At 38.4% G+C, this 20,821-nt stretch overlaps 1 protein-coding gene across 1 annotated transcript; it reads right to left on the reverse strand.

The window, feature by feature from the left end:
- Window positions 1-3,809: 3,809 nt before the first annotated feature.
- LOC148741127 (uncharacterized) lies at window positions 3,810-20,079 on the reverse strand. Its single transcript, XM_088756964.1, has 14 exons — window positions 19,919-20,079; window positions 18,270-18,622; window positions 17,616-17,712; window positions 16,964-17,182; window positions 16,237-16,613; window positions 15,471-15,638; window positions 15,033-15,143; window positions 13,543-13,659; window positions 12,784-12,874; window positions 7,402-7,782; window positions 6,794-6,916; window positions 6,519-6,647; window positions 5,310-5,684; window positions 3,810-4,215 (listed from the first exon to the last, which is right to left on the reverse strand). Exons 1-14 carry the CDS (start codon window positions 19,995-19,997, stop codon window positions 3,959-3,961), a joined length of 2,877 nt encoding a protein of 958 aa, XP_088613090.1. The 5' UTR covers window positions 19,998-20,079; the 3' UTR covers window positions 3,810-3,958.
- Between the last annotated feature and the right edge of the window lie 742 nt (window positions 20,080-20,821).

Here is a 20,821-nt window from a genome sequence, read left to right on the forward strand (position 1 = left end):
TCTTCAGTTCAAAGAAGAAGTGTAAATAACAAACAAATTTTAAGGATTCACTGGAAGTAAAGATAATGGTATGGTGGCCCATAGGGGCAAAACACAACTCAATTTCTTTTCTAAAACACAACAATCTTTGCGAGAACACAACAATCTTTGCGAGAACACAACAATCTTTGCGACAATACAACAATCTTTGCGAGAACACAACAATCTTTTCGAGAACAAAACAATCGTTTAGAGAACACAACAAAATTTTCCAGAACACTAAAATATTTTTCAGAACACAACGAAAATTCCTGATACACAACAATCGTTTTGAAAATAAAATAAAATTTTCTGATACACAAACGCAAACTAAAACACAACAAAATTAAGGGAAACGCAACAAAATTTCAAAGTACTGGTAACTAATCCTGACGCTAAAAGCGACGGGAACCTGGGACTGGCTCCGGTCAATGTCATTAAAAGGCGCCATTTTGTACCGTTCATGTTCATGGGGTTTGATCTGAAATGGCTTCTTCAAGTTCAGTAAGCGATAATCCGGGGGAGGAGAGCATAATTTCATATTACTTTACAAGAGGATATACGTCTGAAGCTATCACTGAATTTTTAGTCACATGGGCCCTTCGCGCCTGTTCTCCATAGTCCATTCTGTTCCATGCTGTTGCCCGCCATGTTTTGTCACAGTAAAATCAATCAAGACAACTTAACGATCAAGACAGTCAAAAAAATAGCTGTACATCAACAAAAGTGAACGATTTGAAAAAGACGCAATCCCTGATGTGCGTACTCATTTTAAACAAACTGAGACATTTCAGTATACACACTTTAGTTCCTGTCACCCACAAGGAATTAAAAAAGACTTCATAAAAGGGGAGACCCTTACACTTCTAAGAACAAACTCATCTCAAACAATATTCGTGGAGAAAATTACAAATGATGCGCACTTGCTAAAGAGAGGCTACCCAGAGGACCTCGTTAGCACAACCCTCTCAGAAGTGAATTAAAAAACAGGAACTTAGCTCTTCAACAGAAACAAAAGACGAACCAACGAATCTTGAGTTTTGTTACACAATACCAACCATCAGTGCCAAACCTAAAGCAAATTCTCATGAGACACTGGCATTTAATAGAAACACAACCACTACTGAACAAAATATATAAAAATCCGCTTCTCGTATCTTACAACAGAGGACGATCGCCCAAAGACATACTCGTTAGGGCCAAACTGACAGAGCTGAATAACGTATACGCATGCGCCAGGTTTTGCAGCGGAAACACGGATTTTGAGTCGTTCGCATGGTTGATTTCCTATTCTGTTGCTTCGAGGCGTCGTTTTCCTTGCCGCTGTTCTTTTACAGAACAACCTCCAAAAATTTGTTACACCCCCTAAAAATTTTCAAAAATTAATTTTCGCATTTAAACCTTTGGAAATAGGAAAGTGCCTTTGACGAAAACAGAGTTCCTCGGTTTTAAAGGTCAGTCCTTATTATTTTCCACTAATTTCGCTAAATTTTAGACCTAGGACACTTGAGCCCGCGTTGTTGACCGCATACCCGCTGACGTAGCATTTTATTATTCAGCTCTGTCGGCCGAACTTTGAATAGGCTACTCTAAACACGCGCTGGGGAGTCGTGTAGGCCTGTCAACCCCATTTTACATTTCCCTCATAAGTTCAGCTACAACATGTCTAAGAACTTGAATATCTTTTAGTCGTAGGGTATGTCACATACTTCTATATCCACCTTGGCAGCCTGGGCCACTAAGCTCATTCAAGATTTGTTCCCGTACAACATCTATATCAAAAGATAGCAATCTTCTCCTTAAGTTCAATTGCCTCAAAATACTTTTCAATGTTCGTACACACATCGTAATGCCATGAAACCTCGCTAAAAATTCAGTGATAGCTTCATACGTATATCCTCTTGTAAAGTAATATAAAATTATGCTCTCCTCCCCCGGATTATCGCTTACTGAACTTGAATTAAAATATTAATTTTGTGTGCGTCGCTACCCAAAACTGTCATTAAGTTACACACGCTTCTTATTCAACTTCTTTGTAAGTTCGGTCATTGATTTCGGTTATGAATAAGTGTTACGTGTTTCGATCATATGTTTGTATTTATAAGGTGACGATACCTATCAATATAGAGTCACCAAGAATATATAGACGCATGATGTGGTTCGGTCCAGGAGACACTTATATTTCCATGATTGCTTTCGATATTCTGTCTTCGTTCAATGATCTACTATTCATTAACCCAATACAATCATTTTACTTGATAACAGAACTTTTACATCACTCAGCTGTCATACAGTAATATGTTTAGTACTTGTTGCTATAGTGATCAATGCATTACACCATATAAGTCTTTTCTCCTCCTGGAAAAACGTGAAATCGGCTTTTACAAACTCGTGATTGTACTGATTCACTACAGACACCACAGCCGCTGAACGGCTTATTTGATTAATATCAAAGCATTATTTTGTTGAACATTCCAGGTATATGCTGTCTAAAAGTGCTTATGAATTCGTCTCAAACTTTTATTGTTACAGATGGATTTTGTTTCGGGGATGGGATCACGTGGCTTTCAGAGGAAACGGAAGGGATCACCAAAAAATCATAAAGTGGGGACTATAGAAAATTGACAGCCAATTAGCGGCCAGTGAGGGGGAAGAAGCTTTTATCTTGACAAAACCAAAATCATTCTACCCTCCCCATCGGCGATAAATAATTACTGATCCCCATGAAATTTTATTGTTCTCTCTCTGCATTAAATCAACGATTGTAGTCTTTAAGATGACAAAACAACTGTATGAGGAAAACGGAGGCGGTCTTTTTTGTTGGCAGGGAAATTATCAGGGGTAATATAATTAAACGCGCTAAATAAGCATGCTGCAATATAAAAATACATTGCAGTGTGCAGGCTGCAATATCAAAAATATTGCAGTGTGCAGGTTACATTTATTAAAAATATTGCTTCTTCCACTCCTCAAAGACTTTCAAAACCCACGCCCATTTCCGACGGCTGGCCTCTGAAACCAAACTTTTGTTAAATTTCTCGCATTCTAAAGCTGTAATTGGCGTTCTAAATCTTTGCTCTATTTAAAAAAAGAAAATGGAAACGCCGCCTTTAAAAGTCGATAAAGAATTAAAGCACTGACAGAAATGTCCAAACGTTACACTACATTATCTTCGATTTCTGCTGAAATATCTGCCTTCGTAGAGCTCTGTGTAATAAATAATCCTTCGTCTTCCGACGAATCCATCCTCTTTCTAAACCCAGGTTCGCACTGAGTAAAATGACTGAATTCTCTGGCTTATAAAGTAGGAAATTAGCAGTGTTACACGCCTTGCCCAAATTAATTTCATCATTAGAACTGTTTTGAACAACTATAACAACGAGCTACAATAACAACCCTCGGCACAATTAAAATCTAAGATATATTCATCACAACAAAGAACAATAGCAATGAGCATCACAATTATCACACACAGGTGCGACTAAAATCGAAGATCCAACACAGACACAGAACAATAGGATCTCATGAGGATCAATAATTATAATAGATAATTACTTCGGCACATGGCATTATGAGAAATATTGCAGCCAGCTGAGGCCGTAGGCCGTAGGCCTCAGCTGGCTGCAATATTTCTCATAATGCCATATGCCTCAGTAATTATCCATTAAATAATGACTAGTCGCTTAGGTGTTGATTAAACAGAACAAGGAAGGATTTCAAAAATAACATTCATTCATTTCTGTGAAATCAGCAGACTTTAAGTCCCTATGAAAATACGTGATACAATTCACTACGTGGTTTTAAAACAGAATTTTAATCGTTTTTATAGGTGGGACACTTTTGTTTTACTTGTTAACCTTTCACTTGTTAACCTTTTTTCTTTGTATTCCTTTTAATAATAAAGACTAAAAACGTTCGAATGGAATCAAAACAGTAATTACTAAAATGAAACTGGTCTGATTTTCATCTCAGCCTTCTTGACAGAATAGTGGTATCCTTTCCAGTGATACCAGTTGACTCCATCTGCATAGGATGAGTGCGCCCCATGATGATACAGTCCATTCAGGTTAGAGGCGTGACAACTCCCGTACCACCAAGCTCCTTTGAAGTTCGAAGCACAGTTAATACTTGAGCTGTCATTGTCCTGATCTTTGGTTGAAAATGGATTGTTTCGTGGAAGAGAACTGCCAGCAGTACCTGGAAAAAATCCCAAAAAGTATGTTTTAAAACATAGTTCGATTAAGACTGTATTGCACAGCGAAAAGCAAATTTAGTTAATTTAGCTTCAGTGCGGGTCGGATTTCTAATTCCTTTCATTCAACAGGCTAACCGAGTGAAAGCAATCGAAACAACTTTTCACTTTGTGAATTGAATTGAATTGAATCTTTATTAAGGCATAAGATAAATAATCACATATCCTATGTTACAACATTAAAAGAAACTATATATATAAATTACAGAGAAAGTCAAGATAAAAAAATTATAAGACTAGATTATGTTTAAAAATTAAGCGGTTGACAAACGTGTTTTTGAACCTATCAGTGTTTATTTTAGGATGGTGACTTGTCTCTATCCTCAGATTGTACTTGGTTGATTTCTTTTTTGGCATTATAGCTCTTAAAGGGTGTATTGTATTATTAAAAACCTTCTTGAAGATACGTGTGTCTTGTTGATCTAACAATTCATAGACATTAATATGGTCGGATGTATAAGTGCGCTTATAACATCGATCTAAGAAACATGATCTTAGTAATCTGTGGAGCGCGATCTAGAATTTTTCTTCCCTTACTTTCAAACTTATTACTTACCGGCACAGGTCATGTTACCTGTTATCGTAAGTCGCTAATCTCTCCGATCTATTTTACTCTCAACAACATTAAACCTACTCAAGTTAACCTGAAATCGCCCACTGATTTAAAGAAGAAATGGATATGATAAGTAAACTCAAATAAAATGACTTTTTCAAAGCTGCAAAAGTTTATTTGTTGGTTGGCGCTGCAATGGTATGCAATTTGTGCTATTTTCGTTTCGTTGTCGTTATTCGTTTCTTTTGGTAGCACTTCAGCAGCGAGCAATACTAGATTCGTCGGATACAATATTTCTCATTACATACCTCCCACCTGGTAAATAACACATTTTTATTAAAAATGATTATACCATACAATATTTTTGTCAAAATTTAATGAGAAAAAAAACTCATCACCAAAGCAGTTAGTATCACAAGTTAAAGTCGACGACAAAGCACTTAAGATTCTATCAATAACAAATGGTAGAGAACATTCTCCTCTTACCTGAGTAGTTCCCAGCGCTAATCTTGTACTTAGTGCTCTCGCTGGTAACTGCAAACATGTCGTACTCGGCGTAAGCAGTGTTTCCAGCGGTGTCCATCAGATCAACTCGAAGCTTGTTCTTTGTTTTTGTCAGAAGGTGTACCTTGTCCAGTCCCAGCCAAAATTCTCCATTCAGGTTACCAAACCCATTCTTGTAGTCGGTCCAGCCGCGGTAGAAATCAACCGAGCCATCCATTCTCTTCTGGAAAACTGTCCAGCCCCCACCTGCCGTTGTCTGATCACAGTATACATCAAAGGCGCCTGAACCATCAGGATAGATTGTATAAACTCCACTGGTTGTTGAGCCAGACTTGTACAGCTCAGCACAGTTCGAAGCTGTTGAGTGTAAGTTTAAAGGATTAAGCATTTGAAAATACCGTATTCCTGATATCCCTTCTATTTGGGAAAGTGAGGGAGGAGGTGATAGGAGGACTCTTATTCGAGAGGTCCGCTTGCTTAATATATTGGCCTAAGGCGTTGGGCGCTTTTTCGGGGGGAGGGCGCTTATTAGAGCGTGGACGCTTGTTCGAGGAATATTTCTAATTGATTGGTTAAAATCTCTACCTTTTTGTTCAGACAATAGCATAGTTATTTCGCAACATTAACAAGATGCATCTATTCAGCATTACTAGCCAGTTGGTGGGTCACTCACGAGTAGTATTCTTTGAGGAGAGGTGAGAGGCGAAGGAGGCGAGGGACAATTTAATTTTCCACCGGACCACTGGAGAAACATAACAATACTTAAGCGGCTTTCGTAAAGCTCAAAGAATTTCTGCAGAATGTCATCCTTCTGCGGTCCTGACAATTAATACCCCCCCCTCCCATCTCTCCTTTGGCTCATAGGAGCATTTATGGTATCCGAAAGCTACACAAACGACCAAGCGTCGTTCGATTTACAATGATTTAATACAGTACGCTATTTTATCATTTTAAAAGGTTTAGCCCTGAAGACGTTTTCCTACTGAAACGTTTCGTATTCACTATTTAGACTGTGATTATATTAATGGAAATGTACTCCCTGTGAATGGCTAGCTCTTCAATTCCTGAAAACTCAATTTATCTTTGGAGTAGGAGAAGTTTGGATTATAGAGTAATTTTTTATCCCTATTAAATATTAGTGACAGGGGGATGAAGAGTGAGGTGACCGTTGAAACAAATCCCGTTACATACCTCGTTTACAATTTAACTTTCCATCGCCTAGGTACCCTGCTGAACATTTACAAGTGTAGAAACCAGGAGTGTTGACACATTGGGCTTTTGCATGGCAAGAAAACGACCCTGAACTGCATTCGTCTATGTCTGTTCAATGAAAAGAATGTTTTTTAAAAGTATAGTTTTTATTTTCAATTTTATACCAAAACGAAATGGTTTGGTAGATCAATGAGTTTATTTTCAACCATGACCATACTATGTTATGTTCTGAAAGTTCTAACATTTTCACAAACCAGAGCAACTTTTCCCATCCAAACGGTATCCAACAGAACATCGACATAAATATGAACCATTATTGTTCACACATGAGGCATTTGCTGGACAATCGTAGGAGAAATCTTTACACTCGTTGTAGTCTGTCGACGAAAAGAGAGAAATCAAAGTTGTGCATCCATCAAAGTGAAGCGGAAATGACTTTAGGTAATTGCTTAGCAGTACGGCAGCAGCACACTTTCCAACTGCTGCACTGACTAAGATGTAAAATCTCCATGGTGAATTGTCTTCCTACTTTTATTGCCCCACCTTTTCCTTAAAGGGATGAAATGCGTAAAAGTAAAAACATTTTTAAATTTCCGCTTGCTAAAGGAATTCTTTTTTTTTTTTTTTTTTTCTTACTTTCTTTTGTCTGAGATCACGCAGGTTCCTCTGAATCGCTAAAAAATCAATGACTTGGTAAAAGATCAGTTATCCGCTGACGTAGAGAGGCAAGGTAACTTGACTAACGGAACATCTTTATCAGATTGAACAGAAGATGATATGAGGACGAAAAGGACTCAAAATGTTGTTGGTAATTCCTCATTAATGTCGCTAGATTCAATTAGCTGTTCAGTCTATGCCTTACCTCTCTTACAAGTAAATCTGTGACAATCACTACAATTAACATCGTTCCATTTGTATTGATGATCTCGAAGGAAACCAAGCGTGTGAACACAGTCCTCATCGCGGAAGTTGTTTGGCTGATGTTCTGCCCAGTAATGAAAGTCATATGGTGTTCCATCACTCCACACGAATGTCCCTTCAGAGGTCATATCAGAGAGTCCCAGCCAAGAATGTTCCCCGTCGTGAAGACTTTGAACATAAACGTTTTCTTCTTGTGTGTGGATACTGGGAAGATTAGCTCCCAGGGTTGCGCATGTATTCTGGCTGTTGGTCCACGAATCACAGGAAGACACTTTTCTGTAGCAATATCCATTGAAATACACCCATTCCTCCTCACAAATATCTATTGAGATCAAGGGAAAATGAATGGTTTGGAGTGAGAATTATTGCATTAATTATGATCGAGATCAGTCCAGTGTCCCAGAGCCTGATGTGCACAGTTATAACAATGGCTACAATGGTTACATTTTAAAACTACGTACCTTCCTTAGCAGTCCTGCGAAAATCAATGATCAACATGAGATGGCTGCATATTGGTTTCCGTGTATCTCTGACAGCGGGAATCGTAATGGAAATCTCTCTACACCTCTATCTAATGTGATCTCTGGCCATCAGCCGCAGTAAAAGCATCAAGCCTTATTCGTTATTCTCCAGACACCCGCAAGTGAAAATTTTTAATCGACGCGGAGAGTGAAGAAAGTCGTACCACCTCCGACACCCATGTCGTTGTTACTCTACGCGAGAGCTGGTGCTCGTTTAGCTTGTTTTTCTAGATTAGAACCTTAATAGATCGTATTTCTCGGTTAGGGTTAGGGCCTAAAATATGTTGGAAACATATTATATAGGCTAAAACATGGTCTAACCTGACAGTACTACATAAGACACTGTCAATGGATCAAAACGCTGGATGAACAGTTCCTTCACGCAAATGCGAAATCTAGAAGGGATGATAAAATTTAACGAAACGAGACAAAATGTGAGAAAATTGTAGATGGAAAGTTATGATTTTTTTCAAATCATATTTATCAGAAGAAAAAGATTTTAAACAGTTTATGATCTCTTGTTAGAAGCTAAGTGTGTCAATAAGACCAACCATCGCACCATATCTTCATAAAGTTGTAGCTGTCGTTTATGCGTGCAGTGTACATGTGTTCCACCTTTATTTCACAGATCACTAAGAGAATTACATCTAACCCTTTATTAATAGGTCTAAGGTTATCAGCCTCATCTGTAAATTCTATTGATCAAAATTTGTTCATAATTTCATTAGCTTATTTTCTTCCACGCTCGTTTCAAAAAGACGAAATGAATAAATGCCGTTTAAAATGACTGATCGATTTTCCTGAAAAGAGAATATAGCAGCCCTGTGCATTACCTCAATCCAGCTCGCGATTCCGTTGCATTCTGCGGCTGAATTTCCGCCCTTGGCCGAATGTTTGGCTGTTACTAACACCGTTGGTGATTTTTTGTAGCTCTGCTTGAAATTCACATCCTAAGAATGAGACAAAAAGTATTATTAAAGGAACTTGTCTTTACAAAATTGTGTCGTTCTGTCCGATCCTATATGTATGATCTTTATGATCAAAACAGCGATAATTAAAAGAGTTGTAAAAGCAATGAAAACATTTCAAAAGACTGAATATCCCCGAACCAAAACACAAAACAAAATGCAAACCGAACTCAAGAGCATGAAAAGTTGGCAGTTACTTAACCTTTCCTGTTACAAATTACTCAGTGTTTAACTCACTTACAAAAGGCGAAGTTGTAAATCTCAGATGGTGAAAGGTTATTCTGAAAGACTACATCACTGTGTTCTGAAAACAGTGGCCTATGAAGAGACTTGAACGCAAGCCAGTTCTAAACAACAAACGGATGCGCAAAGATGGATAACAATGAGGTAACGAAAGTGGCGGCAAGAATTCTGAATAGATTTAAATGAAAACTTACCTGTACAGCTTCCAGGATGATACTTCGTATAGTTTCCACATGTTCTACATATCTCTTGCTTGAGTAGGCACAAGTTGGTAAACGTGCAGCCGTTATATGCACAGACCAGTTCTTCATATGATGGACAGCTGCTTTCACAAGCACAAGTAGATTGGTTTACAGAAAAGGCGACACAGTGGCTGTGATACTTGCAACTTACATTTGTACAGGGATCAAGATCTGCAAATAAATTGCTTGATCATCAAAGAAATAACGAGTCACTAGTTGCCTACAAGGCAACCAAAGAGTAAAATTCTTACAATATGAGAACAGCCAGAATATGAAAGTTAGAAAAGTTACTTAAAAGTAATCAAGTTTTCTATGAAAACTTTAGCTCTTCTTTGAAAATGGATAAAACATTCTTCTAGCTTTTAAATCCGCTACCCGGAGAGCTGTTCTAGTCTTTGGTAGGGCAGATGAACATTTCAGTCAAATTACATGTGCTGGATATAAAGCAGACCTTTTTTTAACTATGATGAAAGTTTATTTGTAGCTTAGTGCCACAAAAGCGTGTAATTTTTGCTTTACTCCGCGTCGAATTGTCCCCATTAGTCACTTTTAAGTACAGACCGCAGCCGCGAAAGATAATCACTTGTAATACCTTAAGCACAACTTTTCCTATTTCGGAGCTCCTGCATGGTAAATAACACCCCTATTTTTGGACAATTCTGACGAAATACTTGATGTTACGCTACATTAAAATAGAAGAAGTATTTATCAAAACAAGTTTAGTATCACAATTAGAAATCCCTGATAAGCACAGACACTTTGTACCAATAACTAATGAAAACAAACACTATTCACCAACCTGAGTAGGTCCCAAGGCTAAGCTGGTACTTATTCCTCTCGCTAGCAACTGCAAACGTGTCGTACTCGGCGTAAGCAGTGTTGCTTTTGGTGTCCATCAGATCTACTCGGAGCTTGTTCTTTATTATTGTCAGGCGGTGTATCTTATCCAGTCCCAGCCAAAATTCTCCATTCAGGTTACCAAACCCATTCTTGTAATCGGTACATCCGCGGTAGAAACTTACCGAACCATCCAGTCTTTTTTGGAACACTGTCTAACCCCACCGGCTGATGTTTGATAACAAAATACATTAAAGGCACCAGAAGCATCAGGGTCGATTGTATAAACACCGCTGGTTCTTAAACCATATGTGTACAGCTCAGCACAGTTTTTAGCTATTGGTTTTAAATAAAGCATTCTAAGTTCAAGCACTCGATGAAACTCAAAAATGATAAAGTGACTTTTTTTCAGGTCTGATTTTCGCTATTGCATAAATAGCGCTCTCTACTGCGAGGATCGTGCATCATACATCAAGTGATTTTCTTAAGGCTTTAAGAAAAAGTTCAACGTTTCGGCTATACCCATACCAATTATAGCAAATATAAATGCAGTAAAAAACTTATTTCCTTTCTTTCGCGATTTTCCTCAACTCCCGAGAACTCGACTATCTGATGAAGCTCAAACCTTTGGGTTGATGGAAGTCGAGCGCTCTTTGTTTCATCAGCACCATAGGGATGGAAGGTGATTCAAACGCATTCCTTACTTACCTAAGGTACAGTTTATTTTTCCATCGCCTGTATAACCTGGTAAACAGTTACAGGAGTAGGAACCAGGAGTATTGACACATCGGGCTTTTGCATGGCAAGAAAAAAAGCCTGAACCACATTCATCTATATCTGTTCGAAAGAAGAAAACAATTTTTGTTTAGAGAGGCATTCATGACTTACTTTTACTGTTGGACGATATTTCGTGATAGTTGCGGCTTTTAAGGTCGTCTAACTTGCTAAATTTTATTCATGCCCTTGCTGTTTCTGTTCATTGAAACAAACCCAAGCAACTTTTCCGATCCAAACGGAATCCAACATCGCATGGACATGAGTATTCACAGAATGCAAATATGGCGTCCAATTTGAGTTGCCATTATTCTGGACTGACTAGCCTCTCACATATGTAATAATCCTTTTGTATTTCCAGGTGAAGACGAGGCTAGTGAGTCCAGAACAATGGCAATTCAAATTGAACGTCATATTTATATTCGGTGTATGAACCATCACTGTTCGCACAAGTGGCGTTTATAGGAGAAATAGGAGAAATCTCTACATTCGTTGTAGTCTGTTAGAATAAAGATATTAATCAAAGTTATGCGCCATAAAAGTAATGAGGTAGCTTTTATAACCTTCTCCAGTTGCAGTTTTGCAATCTGGATTCCAAAAAAAAAAACATACAAAAAAAAAATCCGAAAAAAACACCACAGCTTCAAAGGTTTAAATAGAGAGTCCTTTTTATGAGATTGTTGCATCAGATTGTCTTTGCTGTTCGTCTGTTGTTGTCGAAAATGACCTGAACATCACATAGTGGCAGGCATAGAAAGACGGCCAGATTCTAGACGAAGGTGGTCTGCTTAACCAGAGGGTAATGAGGTGGATTTGGACTTGCGCAGTTGGTATTTTGTGGGGCTACCCTGTTCTGCTCAAATCAGCGCGTTTTTTGATACGAATTCAACAGGTAGTTCAGTATTGCTTCAAGTAACGTTTTAAATCGAGAAATAATGGCAAAAGGGTCAAACACAGTAAACCACATTTGAAAAAAAAGTATGCCAGTATCAAATGAGAATATTGGCGATCAAAGGGTCCCTAAATTCCTTGCTTATAATTGTTAGTACACCACTCTTTAAATATGAAGCGTGCTTTTCCTTGCGGGGGTTATCTTTTTTTTAAAGGAAAAAAAATTTTGACATGAGGTCAAAAAAAAAAAAAAACTCCAAACTCTGGTGGTAATTCTTTACCAAACTAGACATCCCCAATACATCCTTTAGATTATTTCTTACCCTTCTTGCAAGTGAATCTGTGACATTCAGTACAATTCACATCTTTCCATTTGTAGAGATGATCCTGAAGAAAACCAAGCGTATGGACGCAGTTTTTTTTGTGTGATTTTTGTGGTTGGTGTTCCGCCCAGAAATAAAAGTCAAATGGTGTTCCATCGCTCCATACAAATGTCCCTTCGGATTTGGTATTAGAGAGCCCCAACCAAGAATGTTCCCCGCCGTGAAGACTTTGAACGTAAACATTCTCCTCTTGATTGTGGATACTGGGAAGATTTGCTCCCAGGCTGACGCATGCAGCCTGGCCATTGGTCCATGAATCACAGGCAGATACTTTTCTGTAGCAATACCCATTGAAATATTCCCATTCATCCTCGCAAACATCTGATGAGATAAATGGTTGAACGTGGCAAGGATTGTGGTTGGAGGCGGGAGAGGGAGCCTCAGGAGCTGTCTGAGACTAGGATATCTAAGAGCACTGAAAAAAATTTATTCACGGGGCCTGAAGGACAAATTAATTCTCTCACCTGATAGAACTGCATATGATACTGTCAGTGGATCAAAACGCTTGATGAAGAGCTCCTTGACACAAATGCGGAAGTCGGAAAGGGTGATAAACTAGAAAGAAAGAGATAACTCTTTAAAATTCAAAGCGATGTGTACAGTGAGTAAGCAAACGCTATCGTGCGCCTGGAAAATGATCTAAGTTGTGTCTATTGATCTAACCAGTTCTTCGTGGACTACATTCTACAAAACAAGGATTTTTTCGCTTTGCATTCTGTCGTTCAGGCGGATCTAGAAATGTAGGATAGGAATTCGAACATAGTGCTTTGTCACATAACTCCCGGGGTAAAATAAGACAAATAGGCGAATTGAAATCTAACACAAAAGCTTCGAGCTCGAGAAATCGTGGAGCTAGACGGTTCGCACCAAAAATTGGCAAATGCACATTCGCACTGTACGACATGACGCAAGAAGTCGCAGCGTCACACTTAAACGGAAATTAGAGAATAAACAGGCTAAAGAAGTTTGACATATGGTTCAAGATGCTTTTTTTCATTTGCATTCAACTGGTAATCGAGTTCATTTACGATCATCATGAGGGACTCAACTAGTTTTCTTTCTGATTTGTCGCTGCATGTTCGATCATGCTGACGATACACAGATGTAACACTTTTTTTAGTCAGCACCTTAATTTGTTGCCTTCGAAAATAGAACCTAGCAAAGAAAACTTAACGGAAGTTCCGATGCTTCCCAGCAATCTTTTATATAGTCATTCAGATTACCTCAATCCAGCTTGCAATTCCGTTACACTCTGCGGCTGCATTTCGGCCCTTAGTGGAATGTTTGGTTGTTAACAACACTGATGGAGTTTTTCTGTAGCTCCGCTTGAAACTCACATTCTTCAAGTATGAATCACAGAATTGACGATTATTTGATATGCTGGATCGTACACGCAGTTTGATTTTATTCTACTGATAGAGGTGGAGAGACGCATAGATGACGTCACCATTTCATATGTTGGCGTGGGTTTGTGCCGTAATGGATCACAGTAGACGTGAAAATGTGGAAAGAACATCAAAGACACACCCGGCTGCGCCTCGTGACGTCATCTGTTTGCTATTACTGAACAGACATAAGACTAAACGCACGGTAACATGGTATCTATTTGAACAATAGAGTGGTTCTGTCGAGGAACTAACGGCTGATAGTTGCCCCGCGGAAATTTGATGTTCTTAATACAAATATTTTCCCGAGAAGCGATGCCTCGAGGGCAAATATGCTAGTTTTAGGAACATCAAATTTCCAAGGGGCAACTATCAGACCGATAGTTCCGAGACATAAACACTCTATTGTCTTCATTGCTCACCACTAAATTTTCTTCCGCGCGCCAGTTGAAAAACAATCAAAACCCACTAAATGCAGATCAATCAAATATTTATCCATGCGTACAGCCTATCACAAATGTCATTAATTCACAAGCATACATTAGCTAAATAATAGGTTATATCTGTCAGAGTTGAAAAGTCACTGTTTTTCCGATCTGCCTAACTTCGCGGCCATCAAACCATTCAACATTTTTCACGGATGAGTACTATCCATCCGGGTATTTTCCCCGGACGAGCACTAAGGGCTGACAGTGTCTCTCCACAGATGAACACTATCGCGTCACGTGATCAATTTAAACCAATAAGAATCGGAGAAAATTTAGTGGTGAACTAGAATTGCGTATAGTTGGTTTAAATCATAGCGATGTGATAAAAAATGTGATAGTTGTAAGTTAATGAAAAATGTTGATCAGAAAAACATTCCCAATTTGCTAGTGAGGAACAGTTCAATTATTTGTCACACCTTTTAGATAATTTGAAAGAATAGAATATTGGATTGGTAATGGCTCAAAGTTATCGTATGCTTCGTTATGATAACAGTGAGCTAGGATTTTAATATCTGGTTCTAACGTCTGAGGAATGGCAAGTTTCATTTGTAAAACGCTTTTTCTCTGTGTGATTATTGCGCCTTGCGTTTGCCGAGTCTTTTACATTTTAACTTCAATGAAAACACATTTTAACTATGCATACGTTTTCTTGTTTCCTTCAGTGTTAAGAAACATCCACTTTCACAAACGGCATTTCAGGGACAATCTCCATATGAATTTATAATCCACAAAATGTTTGCGGTCGACAAGTGGCTCAAACTTTAGGGAAACGAATTCCTAATGTCTTATTTGATAAGATAAGGACTCTTAGATCTTCTTAATCACTCCGCCAGTGCTTACCTTACAGAAGGCAAAGTTGTCAATCTCGGATGGCAAAACGTCGTTCTGGAAAGTCACTTCACTGTGTTCTGAAAATAATGGTCTATGGAGAGACTCAAACGCCAACCAGTTCTAGAAGAAAATTACAGCAAGAGAAAAAAATAGGTACAATATTGATACACTAACTGCAATAACTCATTAACAGCATCTGACTTACGTCATTCCATTCAACAGATTGCAGTATAATTTTTCATTTTCTGCGGAATTCTTAGCATACAAATTACATGATACACGTCTTCATATGGTTGTTCAAATTTAACCAAATATCTTCTTAGGGTAGAAGACCGATAGTGCACCATAAAATTGGTAAAGCTTTCCATTACTTCAGCGCTGTAATTTGTCGTTTATAAAAAAAGAAACAAAGATAGCGACTGTTACAATAAACTCAGAAATACCGACCACCGATATGTCGTCATGAACCCCTGCGAAGTTCTGCAGCTCCCGAAGACAAATCTTGAAGGAAGCAGTTGTGACATCTTCAAGCCATACACTGGTGGCATCATGCATAAGGCGCGATCTGTAGTGCTCAGCTGTTGCAAAAATCGTCGGTGGTTTGGAATATTTTCCCTGTAGGAATTGGAGGTAGGAACTCGTCGGAAAAATTAAACTTCTGTGACTGAAATTGAAGGTACCTGCTAACATTATACATCTCATATATCTTATGTTGTATCTGATTTTACATAATTATTGTAAATGATCTATATACCTTTACTCTCTGTAACGTTTGATATGTATTTTAACGAGCGAAATAGAGATATTTCATTCATTCATTCAATTATGTCTACGTTAACAATTCAAGAAGACAAAAGAAAACCAAACAAAATAAGTTAGCTTGTTATATACTGAAAAAACAATTTTCGAACTGTTTTCACAATAGTATATAAATTATATTTGAGAGTATAAATAGAGGTGAGGCGCCGCATATTATTATTATTATTAACTGCCGAAGAACATGACTTACTTATTGCAAAGTGGATTCCGCGCCCTCCCCTCCCCCTAGAGCTAGTTAGCGGTCTGTTGTCTGAATATAGGTTGGATGTTCTGGACAGCTTTAAGATGACAAACTTGTGCGATAAGAACCAAAACAGGGACAAGTTTTGTTTTTGTCGTGTACTATTAGTTGTTTCGAGGAAAATTATAAATTGAACATTACAACTCACTCCACCTTAGCAAAGGTGACCGTTTGACAGCTAGTTCCAGTCCACCATCTTGAGAACCATTTCTGACCTGCCATTCCCCCAGATGGAGCACCCTGATAAGCGACCCAATCAACTGTGGCAAAGCTATCCGAGGGGTAATCATTCCTTCCAGCTCGAGTGACGCAGGCTGTGAACTGAGTGCTGTTAACATTCTCGACCCAAGGTGTTGTGGCTTCGTGTACGACAGTGGAGTCACTGTAGTTCACGTGATTTACAGTAAGTTGTATGTAAGTTTTCTGGTCAGGGTAAAATATGAATGGTTTAAACTTGATGACTGCACAATGATCCTCTGCCCAGGAGGGAACGTTTCGGAACTGATGTCTTCCTTTCTGAAGAGGGAAACCTGCAGGGAGTTGAAAACTCGAGAGTCAACATTCCACGTTTTGAAATATATAAATTAGCTGCTTCTTCTTAATTTTCATGTCTGTCATGGCCCGTCTGTCTGTTCGCGTCTGTCTATTTATAAATGCACTTATGAAGTCTTCGCTTAAGAAAAGTCGTAAAATCGGCTTACATAAGACCACAAATCCAACTGAGTTAGTAATGTACTTTTTTTTTTCAAATGTAAGCTTCCACCATCAATTATTGTTTTTTAGATGAGCACCTGTATTAGATATAATTAAAGAGAAGTGTGCACCTAGCAGCTTGAATCAGCGAAAACGACGAATTATTTATCACCGGCCGGAAATGTACCTGTACAGCTGCCAGGATGATGCTTGGTATAATTTCCACGTGTTCTACATATCTCTTGCTTGAGTAGGCACAAGTTGGTAAATGTGCGGCCGTTAGATGCACAGACCTGTTCTTCATATGAAGGACAGCTGCTTTCACAAGCACAGGTAAATTGGTTTGGAGACAAGGCGACACAATGGCTGTGATACTTGCAACTAGTATTTGTGCAGGGATCGAGATCTGAAAATGAATTTTTCAAGTACGACACAACTGTTAAGTACTTAAAGCGAAAAGAAAGTAACGGCAGGCTGAAAATGGTGACAATGGCCGTGGTGAAGTCAACGTACTTCTCAAACTTTTACTTTTTAACAGTTCATCGACTAATTACAGTCAGGTTTTGTTCGTTCCGAAATTAAGCAATCTGAAATCAGGGGAATTGTCTTTAAAAAAAACTTTTTCGGATAATACTATTGTGACTCACCAGCTCAGTATAGCAATTACAGCAGTGCAAACTCCAATAAACCCTGGTATACTGAGAACTTGCACAATTCGGCCCCTGAATCATTACTCTCCTCTGTCTCGTGAAAAGTAATCATGATAAAAAAATCCCTTATGTGTGGGTAGGTGTAAGTGAAGAACTTGGAAAAAATAAGTTTTATGTGCTATATCTTACCTCCGATAACCAAGTAATCTACCAGAACTTTGCTTCTCTGTCCGTCGTATCCAGCGCTATCCTTAATACACACTCGAAAGTAAGAAGTAGTCACTTCCTATGAAGTAAAATCGTTACTATGATTTTCATAAAACTTTTTTTTTGGAATGATGGGGTTGTTACGATACGTCACAGGATGTTATATGTTATATTAGTATAATTTCAGAGCTGAGCAAAGACTTTCCAGTGATCTGATTGGTCGAGTGATCTGATTGGTTCTTTATATGACGCTAAGTAAACCGCTCCACGCGGTTTATATAAAATGTTAAAATAAAATGTTAATAAAGTTAATAAAGTTACTAAAATGTTATGATTTTAGAAATTTCTCTGTTGTTCAGCTCTGAAATTATACTAAAACAATTATTCGCCTCAGGTTCGGTGAATATTGTCGAATAATCCCCTCGACTTCGTCTCGGGGATTATTCGACGATATTCACCTCACCATCGGCGAATAAAAACAAGGAATAAATGTACATGAAATAGGAGGTTTGAAGACCTAAAATGAGCAGTGCGTACCAGAAAGAAAGAAAGGAAGGACGAAAAGGGTTCAGCGGATGTGGACAGTCATTGATCAACCTACACATTAGAACAACTTAAGTTGAAAGTTTACCATACCCGAGAAAACTTATGCCATTTGCATCGTGATCCAGTGGTGAAAAGGCTAAAACGTGTCTGGCCATGTGATACTCCCGATTGCGATCCTTGGAACGCCAACCAATCAATCATGGTGTTATTAACTTCCGGGCTTTTGCCACTTTGTACGAGACAGACCTTGAAACGGCTTGTTGTAACATCTTCGAGCCAAATAAAAGCTAAATTATGGACCCCAGATGATTTATTTCCATGATTAATCGAAGCGAAAACTCTGACGGGAGTTCCATCACCGGAGAATTTGCTACTGAATGACACGTACTGGCAGTTAGGGTCATCATTTGTCACTTGCATGTCAACCTTTCCCTTTTCAACGGCTAGGAAAGATGTAAAGATTTAGCTTTTTCATACACGTCATATTCGCCAAAACTAAAAATAGAAAAATAACTGAAGATCGTTTATGAACGACGTCATCGGCGTCACAATGTCACATTAAAGCAAAAAGAATATATCAGTTGGCTTTAAATTGAGAGAAAGTTGATTAAAGTAACATTCTTCGGTCAGTAATGCCAATCGAGGCAAGTCTTAAACGTCTGATAATTCATTAGCTTATTTCCTCAGAGTTAAACGGAAGCAGAAGTGAATAAACCCGGAAACAGGAGGCCATTTATAAAATGCATTATCCCATGTTTCTCACAACTAGAACTGGAACTGGGTCTTAAAAATTAAACGGGCTTGTTGCTTATATATTGCGAAAAGCAGCTGTTTTGTTCTAAGAAAGAAGTGTCAAGAAGTAATTTTTCTCGCGTTGGCAAAAACAAAAAACTAAAAGAAAAAAGAAGAAAAAATGAAAAAGAAAAAAAATACTATGACTTTGGAATTTGTAGTAAGTGTAAGTTGTGTGATGCTCTGTCATTCCGACTTGGCGATAGCTGTTAATCCTGCATCTAGATTCACAAGCGGTGGAGCGGAGCAAGAACAGGAAAAGGAAAGTGGGAGCAAAACTTGGGTGGGTGACAGAGCCTTCTTTCCGCCCCCCCCCCCCCCCACCCTCCCTCCGAGACTAACCTATACATTTTATGTGGAAATTATCAGTCGCAGTCACGTGATCTTCAACAAAGCGCTTCATTAGGATCGTACTTGGTCAAGTAACGTAGGGTTAGGGTTAGCTATTTTACGAAGAACTGTCTTTTAAGCCAAATCAATTAGGAACGCACACTGATTTTTGATAGTTGTATAAGCCAATTACAGTTCGTCAGCCTAACTGCAGTTTATCGGAATTAGTTATCCCAATTATGGAGGTGGAGCGCGGGATTTGACTAATTCTCGCTGAACTGAAGTTACGATACGTTACAGACAAATTCACCTCAGCTCATCGACTGACGGCTTCTAAGCATATTGCCTCGATTACATACATTTGATTCAGAGATGGGGGTGGGGCGTCAGGTTTAGCAAACTCTTGCTGAAACTAGAATGAAGGTATGTTACAGGCCATGCTCGTAATTTAAAACTATCGGCTACTATGCTAATGTGCGTATTTTCGTGGTTTTCACTTGTAAAGGAAATTGACTCTATAAATCCAAACTTAAAGCCCCTATTGTTTTTGATGGAAGCAAAATGAATACTGAAATTGAACAAAAATGACGGAAAATTTGAAATCCCGAATGAAATACCTGCGAGGCTTTCCTGCATCAAGCACATCCATAGCAAAAGAAGGACACTTTTCTTTGTGAAGGAGGCTGAGAAAATCATGGCTTGATGATCATGAATTGAACTGTGCTTAAATCAGTCAGAAATGAACACTGTCAAACGAGTGATCAAGGACTTAAAGGCATTCATATCTGTCATATAACATTCATTATCACACATTAGACTTACTATAAAAGAAATATGATTGGTCGAGAGTATTCAATCAATAAACAATAGCATGTGAACTTGACTTGTTAATGTACTATCCGCAAAGGATATTGCTCTTATCAAGTCGAGTTCAAAGTCTGCCCAGTTTCCAAGCCCCAAGTCCGTGTAGTGGTCTCAAACTTTTTCAGATTCGAAGAGAAACTCAAAATGGCTGAATGTTTTTCAAAAATGCATAAGAAACCATTTAATCACATTCGATTGTAGGATTTCATGCATTATCAAACCTCGTATTTGTGTTACCTGTCTCAGTTTTTGGCTTCGGCATATAACTCAGACCTCGGTTTTGAAATGTCATGAAATCATGCTCAACAACATCTGATCCAATAATTCCTTTTTAGGTCATTTCCAAATGCTTCGAAAAACAACTTAAGTCCTAAAAGCAGCTTAAATGTAAGCCGTATTTTCTTTAAAAATATTTTCTGTATTGATTTGATCATCTGAGAAGGAAGTCATGATTGCTATGGATCAAACATTCGATTAACTTGATCAACAAATAGTCACTGAAATTCATAGTTTGACAACAATCCCATTATCGCCCCATATCAATTAGTTCAGTGAAACGTTTCTGAGAAAAACAAATAAGCCGGAAATATCGGTGGCCAATACAATTTTATATCTACTGACGGAATGAAATGAGCGACTGAAAACGTTTTGGCACG

The sequence above is a fragment of the Stylophora pistillata genome, chromosome 1 (genome assembly GCF_964205215.1).
Source record: "Stylophora pistillata chromosome 1, jaStyPist1.2, whole genome shotgun sequence".
Classification (NCBI taxonomy): Eukaryota; Metazoa; Cnidaria; class Anthozoa; order Scleractinia; family Pocilloporidae; genus Stylophora; species Stylophora pistillata.